Source organism: Pristiophorus japonicus, chromosome 15 (genome assembly GCF_044704955.1).
Source record: "Pristiophorus japonicus isolate sPriJap1 chromosome 15, sPriJap1.hap1, whole genome shotgun sequence".
Lineage (NCBI taxonomy): Eukaryota > Metazoa > Chordata > Chondrichthyes > Pristiophoridae > Pristiophorus > Pristiophorus japonicus.
In genome coordinates, this window is record NC_091991.1 from 168,830,793 (window position 1) to 168,845,838 (window position 15,046).

General features: G+C 42.7%; 1 protein-coding gene across 3 annotated transcripts in view; it reads right to left on the reverse strand.

Moving 5' to 3' along the window:
• sdk1a (sidekick cell adhesion molecule 1a) overlaps positions 1-15,046 on the reverse strand; it is an 892,584-nt gene that overhangs the window by 246,390 nt on the left and 631,148 nt on the right. For all 3 annotated transcript variants that reach the window (XM_070901293.1, XM_070901295.1, XM_070901292.1), the window contains 2 exons: positions 11,426-11,542; positions 7,491-7,658 (listed from right to left, as the gene is read on the reverse strand). In XM_070901293.1, the coding sequence (XP_070757394.1) occupies positions 7,491-7,658; positions 11,426-11,542 (285 nt within the window). The remainder of the gene's footprint in view (positions 1-7,490; positions 7,659-11,425; positions 11,543-15,046) is intronic.

Sequence of the window (15,046 nt, forward strand, 5' to 3'; positions counted from 1 at the left end):
TTGTTTTTACTTAACATCAAATCTTTCAGTCAGTAAGAACGATGAGACTGTCGCTTTAAGACTCGAGGAGACTGTTTGAATACTGCTGCAAAATCAACAGCAGATTAAGTGAATAAATATTTGATTGCAGGAACTGTACTCATCCTTCCTGTACCAAATAAATTATGTATCTTTTTGAAGCTTATAGATAATTTTAGAAAATATATACAACATTTAACAGAAATAGGTAATGAGTGCTGTTTGTAAAGTCACAGTGGAAAATCTGGTGCCACCGTAAATGAAAACACAAATGCTACTTTTTACATAATTTGCGTGTGATAAAACTGTTATAGCTCCCCTAATAAATCAAATACTTAATGATATAATCCAATCTATGTTCATGCCTCCCTGCAAAATCTGCTTGTTTAAAAGATAGATAACCAGCAATCAGATGTCTTGAGCTGGTTGCTAGGAGATAGAAGTACTCGGACGGGGTTATTCCATACAGCAGTGGCTTTCAAACTTTTGTGTGTTTGAGGAAATATTGACACACTTCCCAGGGTTCCCATCCTGATTGCTGAAATATATTGTCAGCCACCCAAAGCAAAAGCAGTGCTATTGTTGTAGAAAATGGTGTTTTATTTACATGCCAATGAATCAAGAAAATGCTGGTGCCATGGTTGGGATCAGGCACTCACCATCTGAGAAAGCTGGGGTTTACCTCAGAACTTATAACTCCGTGGCAGGTGTACTGCAACACCAACGTGATCTTTTTAATGTAATTTTGAAAGCTACAGAATTTAAATAGGAACGCAGTCGCATCTGACCCAATAACAGAATACAACAAATGCACATTTTATCACTTGTCACCGTGCGTGAGAGTGTTAATCAGTGAGAAGCTACAGCACCCTGTTTGTGAGCTAAAATGATGTATGTGAGAATAATGTAGATTTTCTGAATGTTTCATGTGAATCTTGTATATTTACCATGGCTTTTAAAATAAAGTAATTCTAATTTAAAATAATTATAATTCATCTTTAATGGGAAACAATTGCTGAACATTTCTACTTCATTAGTTTAAAAGTTGATTTGTGTAAATAAATAATTAACAAGGATTTATAAATACAAATTTCAATTATTGATGTACAACTGCTAAGCATAATTATTTGAACAGAATGTAACTGAACTAAAACTAGTTACTAAAATGATTTAGGAGAGTTTTGGATAATTGTGCAAACTGTACAACAAAGTTTACCATTACACAAACTAACTTTTTGGGCCCTGACATTCTTCAGGGGTTCTTCCAGTCTGTTGTCGTAACTGGACAAGTTGATAAAACTGTTTAAAACGCATATGGGACCCTTGACTTTATAAATAGAGGAAAAAAAGCAAGGAGCTACCAATTAGTCCCACTCCCCTGTTCTTTCCACATAGCTCTGCAAATTTTTCTTTCAAGTATATATCCAATTCCCTTTGAAAAGTTACTATTGAATCTACTTCACCACCCTTTCAGGCAGTGTTATCCAGGTCATCATAACTCGCTGCACAAAAAAAATTATCTTCTTCTCTCCTTTGTTTTCTTTGCCCTCTGATTACCGACCCTCTTGCCTGTGGAAACAGTTTCTCCTTATTTACTCTATAAAAACCCTTCATAATTTTGAACTGTTTTATTGAATCTTCCTTTAACCTTCTGTGGAGAGCAACCCCAGGTTTGCTGGGCTATGGGGAAAGAACAGGGAAGTGGGACTAATTGGATCGCTCTATCAAAGAGCCTCTTTCTTTATGATTGTATGATCCCTGGTGGGAGACTGGTGGAACCCTAGAGAAAAAGCATAAACAGCAGTTTTCAACCATTGACGCCGCTTTTCTGGGGGTTCCGTCTGCCTCCTGCTGTACTTCCAGTGGGTGATCGGGAGAACCCCCAACGAATTTCAGAACCATGCTTTTTAAACTTATCTGATACATGGCCGTTAGCAGTTGATAAAACCAGTTGCAGGATGAAAATATAAAAACAAAAACTACATTTTTGGGGGGAAATATTGCAGCTGTAGAGTTATAAATAAAAAGTATATGGGAGCCTCAGCTTTATAAAAAAGGGGACAGAGTACAAAAGCGAAGTGGTAATGCTAAAGCTATCTAAATCATTGGTTAAACCGCAGTTAGAATACTGTGTTCAGTTTATGGCACCCTACTTCAGGTCTCACAAAAAATAGATCCACCTCTTGATGATATCATAGACAAGATGCTTTAGTTATGAGGAAACACTAGAGAAACAGCAGGCTGGAAATATTTTTGTGGGGCCAGGAGAAGCATTCTGATACTATTTAATCCACTTGCTTGTTTTTCTAATCTCTCACAGCCTTTAAATCAAATTGGATGGGCTCAAACATTATCTGAAAACTCGAGTTCTGATCACAGTCTATGGAGCAATTAACTGATGTCCTGTTATATGTTAAGAGCATGTACAGAATTCAGTCAGTCAGAATGCTGTATTTTCACCTGACCCAGAAGAAGTGATAGCAGAGAATGAGTTACAAGCCTTCACTTGATAAAAGAGGTTTAGATAGCATTCAGAAAATATTCAGCAGATAAAAGCATACAAGTAGAAAATGATACTGCAAAAAGTACAGAACTATTAGAGTAAAAATATTAAAGAAAGACTTTCATGACCATCGGACGTCTCAAACCACTTTTCAGCCAATGAGGTACTTTTGGAGTGTAGTCACTTTTGTAATGTGGGAAACGCAGCAGCCAACTTGCGCACAGCAAATTCCCACGCACAGCGGTGTGATGATGACCAGATAATCTGTTTTTGTTATGTTGATTGAGGGATAAATATTGGCCAGGACACCAGGGATAACTCCACTGCTCTTCTTCGAAACTGTGCCAAGGGATCTTTTACGTACACTTGAGAGAGCAGACGGGGCCTCGATTTAACGTCTCAACCGAAAGACAATAATGGAAGAGTTCATTCCATTACGGTACTTTCCATCAGTTCTTTTTGATCAGCTGGACATCTCTGAACCAAGCTATTGAAAAATCCACACAAATAGTTTCGGTCTTCCACATGTGGAGTGTAAACTCTTTCCTTGAAAGGAACACACCTCATTTAACCAACTCTAAACAGCTTAGGTGCAGACTAGACTGGCAAGAGCTAAGGCTTGGAACCACCTTGGTATTGTGTAGGGGTGCTACTGCAATTTAATCAGCTAACACTGTGCAGCTTACAAACACGCCGCACTGGTAAGCTTCCTGCTGCTGTTCACGCAGGACAACCCTACCCATTTGGACCCTGGCTTCGGGATTATCTGGGGCTGAGTGGAAAGTATCCCAGCTCCAGTGACAGTTTACAGAAAGATAGGCATTGACACCGGTCATCCTGATAATTGGGATATGTAAAAAGAAACCACTCCCAACATCAAGAGCCGTTCTAACACAATACAAAAACAAAACGGTCTCCAGCCAAAATGTTAACCCAGTTTTCTCTTTTTTGTGTTTTATTCCAGATTTCTAGCATTGTTTTTTTTCTTTTTCTTTTTATCTCCAAAACAATGCAACCGTATTTCAAGCTTTAATTGATGAAAAAAAAATCTGTTCGAATCACAGCATTTTATTGCATGGAAAATACGTTAGGGAAATAGTGCCCAAGTTTGCCGCCCCCCCCCCACCCCCCCTTAGCACGGAGGTGCGCTGACTTTGTAGAAGAAAAACTGCGCCTAAAACTTACCTCGGTATTCTCCCCGCTGCTGGAACGTTGCAGGCCCTTGGTGTGGCGCAGCACAAGCAGTGGGGGGCGGATCCAGGTCCCAGCGCTGAAAACAATGCCGGGACCTCTGCACATGCACGCCAGAGTGTGCGTGCATGTACAGTAGTTCCTCGCCCCCACAATCTCTGCAGGCTGTGTGGGAGGGGCCCAAAGCATGCCGCCCCTAGCCCTGGCCAAATGGGCTCCCTCATTGGCGGCCCGCTGCCTTATCCAGCCACACACACATTGACCTGGGAAACCCGGCTGCTGAAGGGAGATGAGATCGGCTGGCTGAAACAGGTTAAGTGTCTTTCCAGCATTGCTTGTGGGTCAGGAAGAGCAGGAGTGTTACACCCGGCCCACCAAGCTTACCTGTAAACCACCCATGATCAGACCCCCATAATCAGCCGACTCCCCCCACAATTGGACATGCCTCCCCCCACCCTTCCCGATGTCAGCTCCCCTCCCGATAGCGGACGCTAGCTGTGGCCTGGAGCTGCAGACCTACCCCACCCGACAGCCAGGGGAGGGGCGTCGGAGGCCAAAATTGGTCAAAGTACCCGGCATGGCCAGCGACGTGGAGGCCCCCTGCCCTGCCCCGCCACCCGCCCCATCCCTCCCCCTCCCCCATCCCTCCCCCTGCCCCACCCAAGTCTCCCAATCGACGGCATCCCCCCAGCCTACCTAATCGCTGATCAGAGCTGATGCTCCCTTCCCAGTACTGGGGACCAAACCCAAGGGGACCAAACCCAAGGGGTCCCAGGCTGCAGTCTCCTGCCGTTGGTGGTCCTTCCCACCCACCAGCAGGACTGTCCATTTGGCCGGCAGCTGCGCAGGAGACTGTATAGACTCTGTGTAACAGTACCCAGCTACTAGTGTTTTTCTTCAGTCAAGCTTTGCTGAAGGTAGGGCTTCTATTTTTTATTTGTTTTTTATTTATTGATTGATTATGTGGTCCTAAATTCTTGTTTGATTTACATTCAAGTTTACTCTTCATTTGCTTTCAAAAGGAATTCTGTAAAATAGTTTGGTTGAAACTCTTATTTACAGGACTTGCTATAATGTATTTGCTTGTTTACCAATCCATTTTTAATCTAGTTGTTTAGCGCTTTGTAAGTCTTGGTGCTAGATGCAGGTCCTCTGAGCTTCCTTGTATTTTTTATTTGTTTTTGGTGCTTTAAATGTACTTACCTGCGCTGATTTCTTAGCTCACCGCATGGTTTTTCTGTGCGGCCACAAGTGGCCACGTACGCTGGCCTAAGTTAGTTTGGAGTAGCTTTTAGCTGTCTAAACTTGCTTAAAAGGCCAAAGCAGGCGTAAGTTGCTGGTAACGCCCCCTTTTGTAAAAAAACTAAACTTCAAAAAAAACCTAACTAACTCATTTACACTGGAGCAAATTAAATGGACAGAATTGCGATTTTTAAGATACTCCAGAAAAATCTAGTTACTCCAAAAAAAAGAGCAACTCCTGGGAAAACTTGGGCCCATATGGAGAGAAAGCAGGAAAGGGGTACTGAGGTGAATGATCAGCCATGATCTTATTGAATGGTGGTGCAGGCTCGAAGGGCCGAATGGCCGACTCCTGCACCTATTTTCTATGTTTCTATAATAACAGAACCAGCAATATCTGAGCTTTTAAAAAGACTCACAAAGAGCACATGCAATGCCTGTCTCTGCTATCAGTCTTTTTTTTCCCCCTTCCCCCATCCCTATCCTAATCGTTCTTTCAGTTAAAAGCTAACCCCTCCTGACAAGGAGTTTCTAAAAGCTTTTGAGCAATGCAACAAGCATAAACTTCCTTCTGCTTTGAGGTTATGCCTAGTTTGCTTTTAACATTCAGCTGACTTTTTGTCAAAGTCTTTCTGAAGCCACGTCTTTTTCAAATGAGCTTTGTGCAAAGAATGGCCCACAGGTGTTAAGTGGACAGATCAATTTCTGCGAATGTCACAAATGATGATGTGGGCTGCAGATTTAATCTTCAATGGCACTAAATGGGGCAAGCAATTATCCATAAAGGTGCTAAAATGGGAATTAACTCAGGTTTGCACTGGGGAGTGAAGCTAGTGACACGTACAATGAGCGATCAACGGAAATTGAATGAAAGCTCTAAAGTTAGCTACCTTTAAATCACTTGCTTTGACAATTTACTGACACATAGCATGTTAAAAATCTATTAGCAACCACATTTACTTCCACAGACTTGCAACATTTCACAGGTCCCTGCTGCAAATTAATCTTGTGCCTATGTCGCATTTTCCTTTGTAGTCGTTTTCAGCATTTTTGCTTCGATTAATCCTTTGAGATATTTCTAATATATTTCAAATGCATTTAAAAAAAAACATTTTACTTGTCCATTTTACCTTGATTGTTTACCAGCCACTCAGATTCTCTCTAGCCATGAAAGGGTGGATGAGAGGGGGTGGCAGACGGACGTGATCTGTGTTCTGATTGGGCACCAAGAGGTGCACTCAGCAGGGCAATTTAATCTGTGCTCATTTACTGAGATGAAGTGCCTCTCTTTAACACAAAGCTCCCATCTGGTGCCTGGAGAGGTGACAGAATTGACTTTGGGAGTGACAGGCATAGCCTTGGGATGTATGTTTGGGGAGTACCTAAATAATATATTCCAAGCTTCTGGTAGCCTGTCACTTTAATTCTCCATTTCCACTCTGACCTCGGTCTCCTGCACTGTTCCAATGAAACTCAACGCAAGCTCGAGGAACAGCACCTCATCTTTCGTTTAGGCACTTTACAGCCTTCTGGACTCAACATCGAGTTCAACAATTTCAGAGCGTAGTCGCTGCCAATTTTTGCCTCCCTTTCTCCCCCCCCCCCCCACCGTCTCCAATGGCAGTTGGTCATTATCCCGCCATTCACACCTTATTTTGACTCATGTTTTTCGAACTCCTGGCATTACCATTTGAATTTGGGCCATCATTCCTTTTGTCTCTCTAATCTCTCCTGTCTTCCAACCTATCACAGACCTTCTCTTTTGTTCTTTCTTCCCCTCCCCCTTTCAGTGCTTGTTAAGAATCCGTTCTTTCCGAACACTCTCCAGTTCTGATGAAGGGTCATTGACTTGAAACGTTAACTCTGCTTCCTCTTCACAGATGCTGCCTGACTCGCTGAGATTTCCAGCATTTTCTGTTTTTATTCCAGATTCCAGCATCTGCAATATTTCGCTTTTGTAATATATTCCCTCATTGCATCATGTTCATAAATGGACTTTATACTTCAGTCAAAAAATATCAAATCAGCTTGTTACCAGTAAATAGTTGTTGAATACTTCCGAATGACGGAGAACGTTTATCCAGTGAGTAGTTCAGTCATTAAGATCAGTGAGATCCCAGATGCAATTCCTGGACCGTGCTCTGATTTAGTTAATCTCAGCCAGGGTGGCAGTAGAGGCGCGACAATTGGTCTCAGTTCCCTGGTCTTACAGGGGGGAACATTGGTCAGGATTCGCACTCCAGATTGTGATCCCTGCTGGAAAGTGAGCATGTGTGGGTGTCGGGTGAGGACAGGATTGAGCTTGGCTGTGGTGTCCATGTGGGTGAACAGCCTGCTGACATTCACTATCAGGGTTCACTCATGAATAACAGCCACTTGCCAGAAATACTGGTGAACTGCCTGCAACGATGGATTTGTGCACCAGTAAGGCGTTAAGACCTTCAGGAAGGCAATAAAGAAAACTGCTGAGATTCTTTTAAAGAAAATAGATTTGTCAATCCCAATTTCATTTTCATACTTATTTCTATGTACTTACTCCACACAGTGAGATTTGCTGATGCATTCACTGCTCCCTTGGAATTCACTGCAAAGCAGGTATATGTTGCTGCATCTCGGACATAGACCGGTTTTATCAGCAGCCCACCTGATTCCAGAAGCGCAAACCGTGGAATTTGTACTGAACCACTCGCTAAAATCTTAGTACCTGTAACAAAAAGAAGCCAGTCAATAAATGCGGACAAAGATGGATGGACAACTTCTAGCAGTATACAGGTACCGCAATGTAGACAACGTACAAGTTACCAAGAATAAGAGGAAGAGTGAGAGAAAAGACAGCAAAAGATAACAACTTGTATTTACATCATGCCTTTAATGTAGTTTAAAAAGTCCCAAGGCACTTCACAGAAGTGTTATCAAACAAAATTTGACACTGAGCCACATAAGGAGATATTAGAGCAGATGAGGTAGGTTTTAAGGAGGTGGAGAGATTTAGGGATGGAATTTCAGAGCTTAGGGTCTTGGCAGCCAGTGGTGGAGCGATTAAAATCAGGGATGCTCAAGAGGCCAGAATTGGAGCAATAGATATTTTGGAGGGTTGTGGGGCTGGAGAAGGTTACAGAGATAGGGAGGGGTGAGACTTAAAAACAACAATGAGAATTTTCAAACTGAGGCGTTGCTTAACCGGGAGCCAATGTAGGTCAGCGAGCATAGAGATGACGGGTAAACTACATTATCTTCATGAGTTATAAAGATCTGAGTCTGGATTATTCAATGCAATTCACCCAAAATCGGCAAAACTGACCACCCCCCTGATCAAATTAATCATTATTGCGGCCTTTGAGGTGGCTCTTAACATTAAACTGTGTTTTCTTTAGGCACAAGGACACTAATAGGCACCTTTCAAAAGCTTTTAAATATTAAAAGATATTTAATTTACTAAGAAACTGACTACTGTACACCAACGAAACTAGTAAATGGTTCTGTGTAGTTGTTTTACATGTCATCTTCAATTATTTAAAATCAGGTTACTCACAAGTATTAAACTAGATTTATTGGCCCAGAAATTGCGGTCGGAGGCTTCCTGCGGGCAGATGCCTCTGACCTGAAAAATTTCTACGAATCTATCTGGTGTTCCTGGAGCAGCGTGGGATTTCGGTGGGGAGGCCTTCTTTTCCTGCGCTGCAAAGTGCGCTCCCGTCCTCCAGGTTCGGACGTAGAAGGTGCAGTCACGTGTGACTGCACAACCAATCAGGTACAGTATTCCACAGCTTTCTCATTAATAGCAATGAGAACTCCGTATCTATCAGTTCTCATTGCTATTGAGAAAAAAAAACAAACACACAAAACATAATAAAAAACACACCTCACATAATTAAAATTAATTGAAATTAAAGTTAATAAATGCAATAAAAAATATATTTTCCCGATTTTTAAAAAAGTTTTGTAATTAGGGTTAAAAATAAACTTACCTTAGTGGGCAGGGCTTTTAACAATAACATGTGTTTTTTTAATTGAATTTAATTATATTTTTGTATGTTTTAAAACTCTTACGCCTGTAAAAGTAGGCTATGCGCCTGCTTTTATCAAATGAAAGAGTTTTGAGGACATTTGCTGGGCAAGATATGGGTAAATCCCGCAATCTTGCCCTTGCAAATGTCCTCGTTCCAATATGCGTTGGATCTGTCAAGCTTGAAAAGCTGGTTTTCAGCGCAAAGGCATTGTGCTCTGAAAACCGGCTTTTGCGATGCCTTCCCGGGTCCTGAGACACTCAGTACGGACCCAGGGAGGCCGGGATTGCCAGGCCATTTTTTGTGATGAACCCATTTTCAGCTGTATGAATAAAACTGCACCATATATCAAGGAATATTTTTTATGCAAATGTTTTTTAAATTCCGTTTTAAAATGCTGCCCAATTGTGCTGATTCATGGACAATTCTACGTTCGGTGATATGCAAATGAGTCTTAGTGGAAACTTGAGCAAACTAGCACAATTTTGAGTGCAATTGCTCCAAGGATTGCCAATTACGCCCAAATCGGAAACTCTACCCCTTGATACTCTGCAGTTCTCCAACCTGCAATCATTTTTGTGAAATTTGAAGTATTAACAATCGATATTTTTTATGCAATGTGGTTGGTGCAATGATGTGTGCCCTTTTGATTGGTGCATTGCAGATTCAATTCTCCCTTTCAGTTATGCTGAAAAGCGAGAAAGATGTTGAATGGAGGAAGTATCCACCAGGTTAGTTGTGTGTATTTCCTGCTCAAGAGTGACGTTGGCAGCGTCCTGGAGGAAGTTTGCCTACTGTGTCCTCTCAAATATGTGCCCTCTGCAGTATTACATACATACAGGAAAGGGAGTTCATGATGTGAGGAAATTGGGAATACTAATGGTAACATTTCTTCATAATATGATAAATGCCATGACAAAAGTTTCACATTTTGCTCTATAAAAATAACGATCAGATCAGAACTGTTTGCAAGTCAAACTTCCAAACACCTCCTTTCTTCGCTCTGCCAACAGTCTTGATATTTAAAAAAAAAAGAAATGTATGAACTTTTTTGGGAGAAGAAATAGTGGTCTGGCTGAAGAGTAATTGTATATTCTCCTCCTTATGGGCTCAATTTTCCCCAGTATTTGCTCCATTTTTTGGGGGAGTAGGCTGCTTTTTCTGGTCGAACTTAAAAATCCCCAGTTTCCCCAATCAATTTGCACCATGTAACTGACTTAGTTACGTTTTTTTTTAGGTAAGTTTTTTTTTGCTGAAAAGGGGGCGTTACCAGCCACCTACACCAGTTCTGGCCATTTGGGCAACTTTGGCCAGCTAATAGTTACTCCATTTCGACTTAGGCCAGGTTATGTGGCCACACGAGAAAACCCTTGTTAAAGAAATTGCCGCAGGTAAGTACACACCAGAGGCCATTCGGCCTGGGATAGGGGCGAGAAGCGGAGAGGACCTGGACCGGCACGCACTCGGGACCGGAGAGGCTCGAGGGAGGAGGGAGCAAGCGAACTGGCTGGCATCGGGCGGGAACCACACAGCGAGCAGTGGGAAGGCACTGGAGAGGCTAGGGGGGAGCGAGTGAACTGGCCGGCATCGGGCAGGAAGGCACCGGAGAGGCTGGCGGGGGGAGAGAGGGAGCGAGCAAGCGAACTGGCCGGCATTGGCCGAGGACCACACAGCGAGTGGCGGGAAGGCACCGAGGCACACAAGAGCACTGCTTCTATATTCAGCTGGGATTTTTCTAAACATAGCAATCCTTCTGGCACACACACACAAGCTGCTCTTTAAAAATGGGCAATTGTCAACACGGAGCGCTACTGCGAATGCGCGGCCATTTCAGGGACATTAGGAACGGCACTTTTTTCCACCGCGCATGTGCAGAGGTCCCGGCACCTTTTTTCAACGCAGACCACGGGTTCCACCCCGAGGTGACTGGCCATGCTGCGTGGCTGCAGAGTAGAGGCTAAACATCGGGGAAACTATGAAGATTTTTTCTTGGCGCATTTACTCACGTAATGAAGCGGCGCAACTCGGGCAAGTACGCCAGAAATTGGGCTCGGTAAAAATTGAGCCCTATATCTGGGAAAGCCTGGTGTTACAGAATGCAAAATTTGTACTTGTAGTCATTCCTGTTCAAAGCATGAAGTAATTCTGCAAGTCTGAGTTTCCCATCAATTATCACTAAGTTCTGGTGGGGTTAGAGATTGGGTCCAAGAATTTAAACAAAATTACATACTTCTTGAAAAAAATAACCTTCATTATAGGACTGCAGTGATCATAAAAAGAGCCCAATTTAATTTCTCAAGCAGACAGTTTGATCACTGGGGCTGGATAGAAGAATTTTTCTTCATTGCTATTGGCAGTGCAAGGGAAAGCAATTCTAATATTGATATGATTTCATTTCTGATATAATGAAAAGTAAAAACAAATTGTTCCATTCTTCCCCAAAGTAATGTTTTATAATATTTGCCTGTCTTCCACATAATGCCGGGCTTTGGTGCTCCCGAAACTTCACAATGTAAAACTGCATCTGCTCCATCTGTTACTGCAATATTTGAGGGAGCCTTGATGAAGGATGGTACAATGTCTGAAAAATACATTAACAAAAAGAGAATAATGACTTTTAGAATTTCTACTTTGGCCAGGATAAATAAACCTAAGCCGTTTTAATATGAAATCCTTTTTCTTATATCCCTTTGCATTATCACAATCATAGACAAGCTTCCTTCACTTCCAAATTGACTGTGAGCAATTTGTGTATTACCACACAGAACATAATGAGGTACCTTAGATTGTCTGATCGTAAAATTCATCTGTTGGAGACCTCATGTATATAAGATTAACGATCATTTCTGGCTAAGCCCTTAGTCTTGGTGCCAGCTATAATGATGTATTCAACAAAAGCAAAGCATATCCTTAAAAGAAACTACCATTTCGATTCATCTTAAGGCAACAAACTTACCCGACAGAGGCGTTGATGGCTTTGGCAAACATGGGGCAATAAAGGGAAGCTATGTAAAAAGAATCTGACCTTTCTCAGTTAATACGACTTAGACAACAAGCTTACTTGGTTGATATGGTTGAGGAGTTGTGGATAATGCGAATAATATCTCACTGATTGTGGCAATCTGTGGTTCTTCCTTCAGAAGCAAGTCTGCTGCACAAGTGAGCATTCACCCATTAACAGTAATAAATTCCATCAGTGTGCGCACTCATAATATTTCTTTGTAACATGGATCCAACACAACAAAGCTATTCATTCATACAGGTATTATTTCTCATGCATGGTCTATCTTTTGGGTAGAGAAATGGTACAATCAGAATTTGAAAATACAGACAACTCAAAAACAATTGCTTATATACTTTGCTAGTGTTGTTGATTCTATTTTACAAATCTATTCGGCCAGTTCTGCTTTCTCCGCCAACTCTTCATTCCTCGAATCAACTGAGCTCACTTCCTACAGCTTTTCTCCATGACCATACTCAGTTTAAATCCAACTGACCTGCTTCATGAATACTACCAGTTACTCCATCAACACCCTTCCATCCCAGCTCCTTACTACCCACGTTCCTCTTCTCAGTCCCATGCTTGCTAACATCATCAACCTACTCTTTGGCATCATCCCCATCCCTTTCAAAACCATTCTCCCATTATTAAAAAAGCCGACTTTTGATCCCTCAAATTATCCTTGTCTCGAGCCAACCTTTTCTTCACATGGTCTTTGGGTGTGACATCACCACTGAACTTCATGCTCATCTTTGTCATCATTCTCTGTTTGAGTCCCTCTAAATCCAATTTTCAACTTGCTCAACCCCAAGATCACCTTTGTCACAGGCATTGCCATCTCGCATGAATGTGACCATTGCTTGCTATTGCTCTCTTTTCCTCCTTAAAGCTATCTTCAACATTTTTGATCACTCAATTCTGCTCCACTGCCTCTCTTCTCTGGTCTTTCTGATCTAAATCCTATTTATCCCAATGCAATTACAATACCTGCTCAAGAAGTTTCTTAACTTGTGTCACATGGTCACATTTATGTAGCTCATAGCTCCATCCATGGTGACCTCCTATTTGTCATTTACATGCCACCCTTAGTAGCATCAATAGAAAATGTGAGTTCAGCTTCAACATGTTCGCTGACATCCAACTCTATTTCCCTGCCACCGCCATTGATTCCAAAATCGTTGCTATATTATTTATCTGTCAACAAAAGATCCAGTATGAGCCAACATTTTCTTCAGTTAATAGCAACAATGCTGAAGCTAGCTTTTTTGGCTATTCCAGCACCTATTTGCCTCTGGAACTAATTGCATCAAACTCCTCACTACCCACACAAGCTAAATCTGGTTGTATGAAAACTCTTAATCCTAATTGACTCTGATGTGAGTGTTTTTTTTAACCTCACAAACAGTCCGTTGCCAAAATTCATTCCACCTTCGGAACATTGCGCACTTACATCTCTACATCTTCCTGACCATTACGGATACCTTAATCCATGTCTTCTTAACCTCAAAGATTCATTTCTCAAAAGCCTCAAGCTTTCAGACGTCAATTAATCCAGAACTCTGTAGCTTGTGTCCTTTCTTGCACAAAATCCCTGAGGTCGGCGAGTCGGTAGGCCCTGTGAGGTCGGCAAGTCGGGAGTTCGGAGGCCTCGGAGGTCGGTGAGGTGAGTTGGTAAGTAGCTCTCTTTTCTCTATTTCTTTTAGGTTGGGAGTTCAGAGGTCGGGAGGCCACTAAGGAACTCCCTTTTCTCTATTTCTTTTTAAGTAGATTTTAAACTAGATAAGACTAACAAGAGGGAAGGCAGTGCAGTTCAGTCCCGTGGAGTGCACATCCTGTAGCATATGGGAAGTCCTGGATGCCGCGCAGCCCCTAAACAACCATGTGTGCAGGAGGTGTCTCCAGCTTTAACTGCTTGAGTTCTGCGTTTCGGAGCTGAAGCTGCGGGCGGAGTCAATACGGTGCATCCGTGAGGCTGAGAACTACGTGGATAGCACGTTTCAAGAGGTGGTCACCCCGCAGCTTAAAGGCGTGCAGGTAGAGGGAAAGTAGGTGACCACCAGACGTAGTAAGTGTGCTGGGCAGGTAGCGCAGGAGTTCCCCCGTGAGTTCATTTTGCTTTCAAACCGATATCACTTCTGAGTGTCAGTAAGGAGGATGGTGCCTCTGGGGATTGTAGCCAGAGCCAATTCCAAGGCACCACGGGTGGCTCAGCTGCATAGAGGGGAGGGACGAAGAACAAAAGAGCCCAAGTGATAGGGGATTCTATAGTTAGGGGAACAGACAGGCGTTTCTGCAGCCATAGACGTGCCTCCCCGGTGCCAGGGTCAAGGATGTCACAGAGCGGACACAGGGCATCCTGAGTGGGGGGAGGGTAAACAGCTAGAGGTCGTGGTCCATATCGGGAACAACGACATAGGTAAAATAAGGGATGAGGTCTTACAGGAAGAATTCAGGGAGCTAGGGAGAAAATTGAAGAGTAGGACCTCAAAGGTAGTAATCTCCAGGTTACTACCGGTGCCACATGCTAATGAGTATAAGAATAGAAGGATAGAGAGAATGAACACGTGGCCGGAAAGTTGGTGCAGGAGGGAGGGCTTTAAATTCTTGAGGCATTGGACCGCTTCTGGGGGAGATGGGACCTGTACAAACCGGACGGGTTGCACCTCAACAGTGCCGGGACCAATATCCTCGCGAGGAGTTTTGCTAGTGCTGTTGGGGAGAGTTTAAACTAGCCTGGCAGGGGGTTGGGAACCTGAGAATGAATTCAAAAGGGAAGGAAGTACAATAGAAATTGGATAGTAAGAATCTAGAAAGCGAATCTGTAAGACAGAGGAAACAGTGCTTAGTATGTATTGAGCAAGGCGGTCTTCCTGTGCTGAATAGTATATACTTTAATGCAAGCAGTATAGTGAATAAGGCGGATGAGCTAAGAGCACAGGTAGACACTTGGGAGTATGACATTATAGCCATTACAGAAACATGGCTGAAAGAGGGGCAGGTTTGGCAGATCAATATTCCTGGCTACAGGATTCTTAGACAAGTTGGAGAGGAGGGTAAAAAAAGGAGGGAGGGTGTTTCGGTACT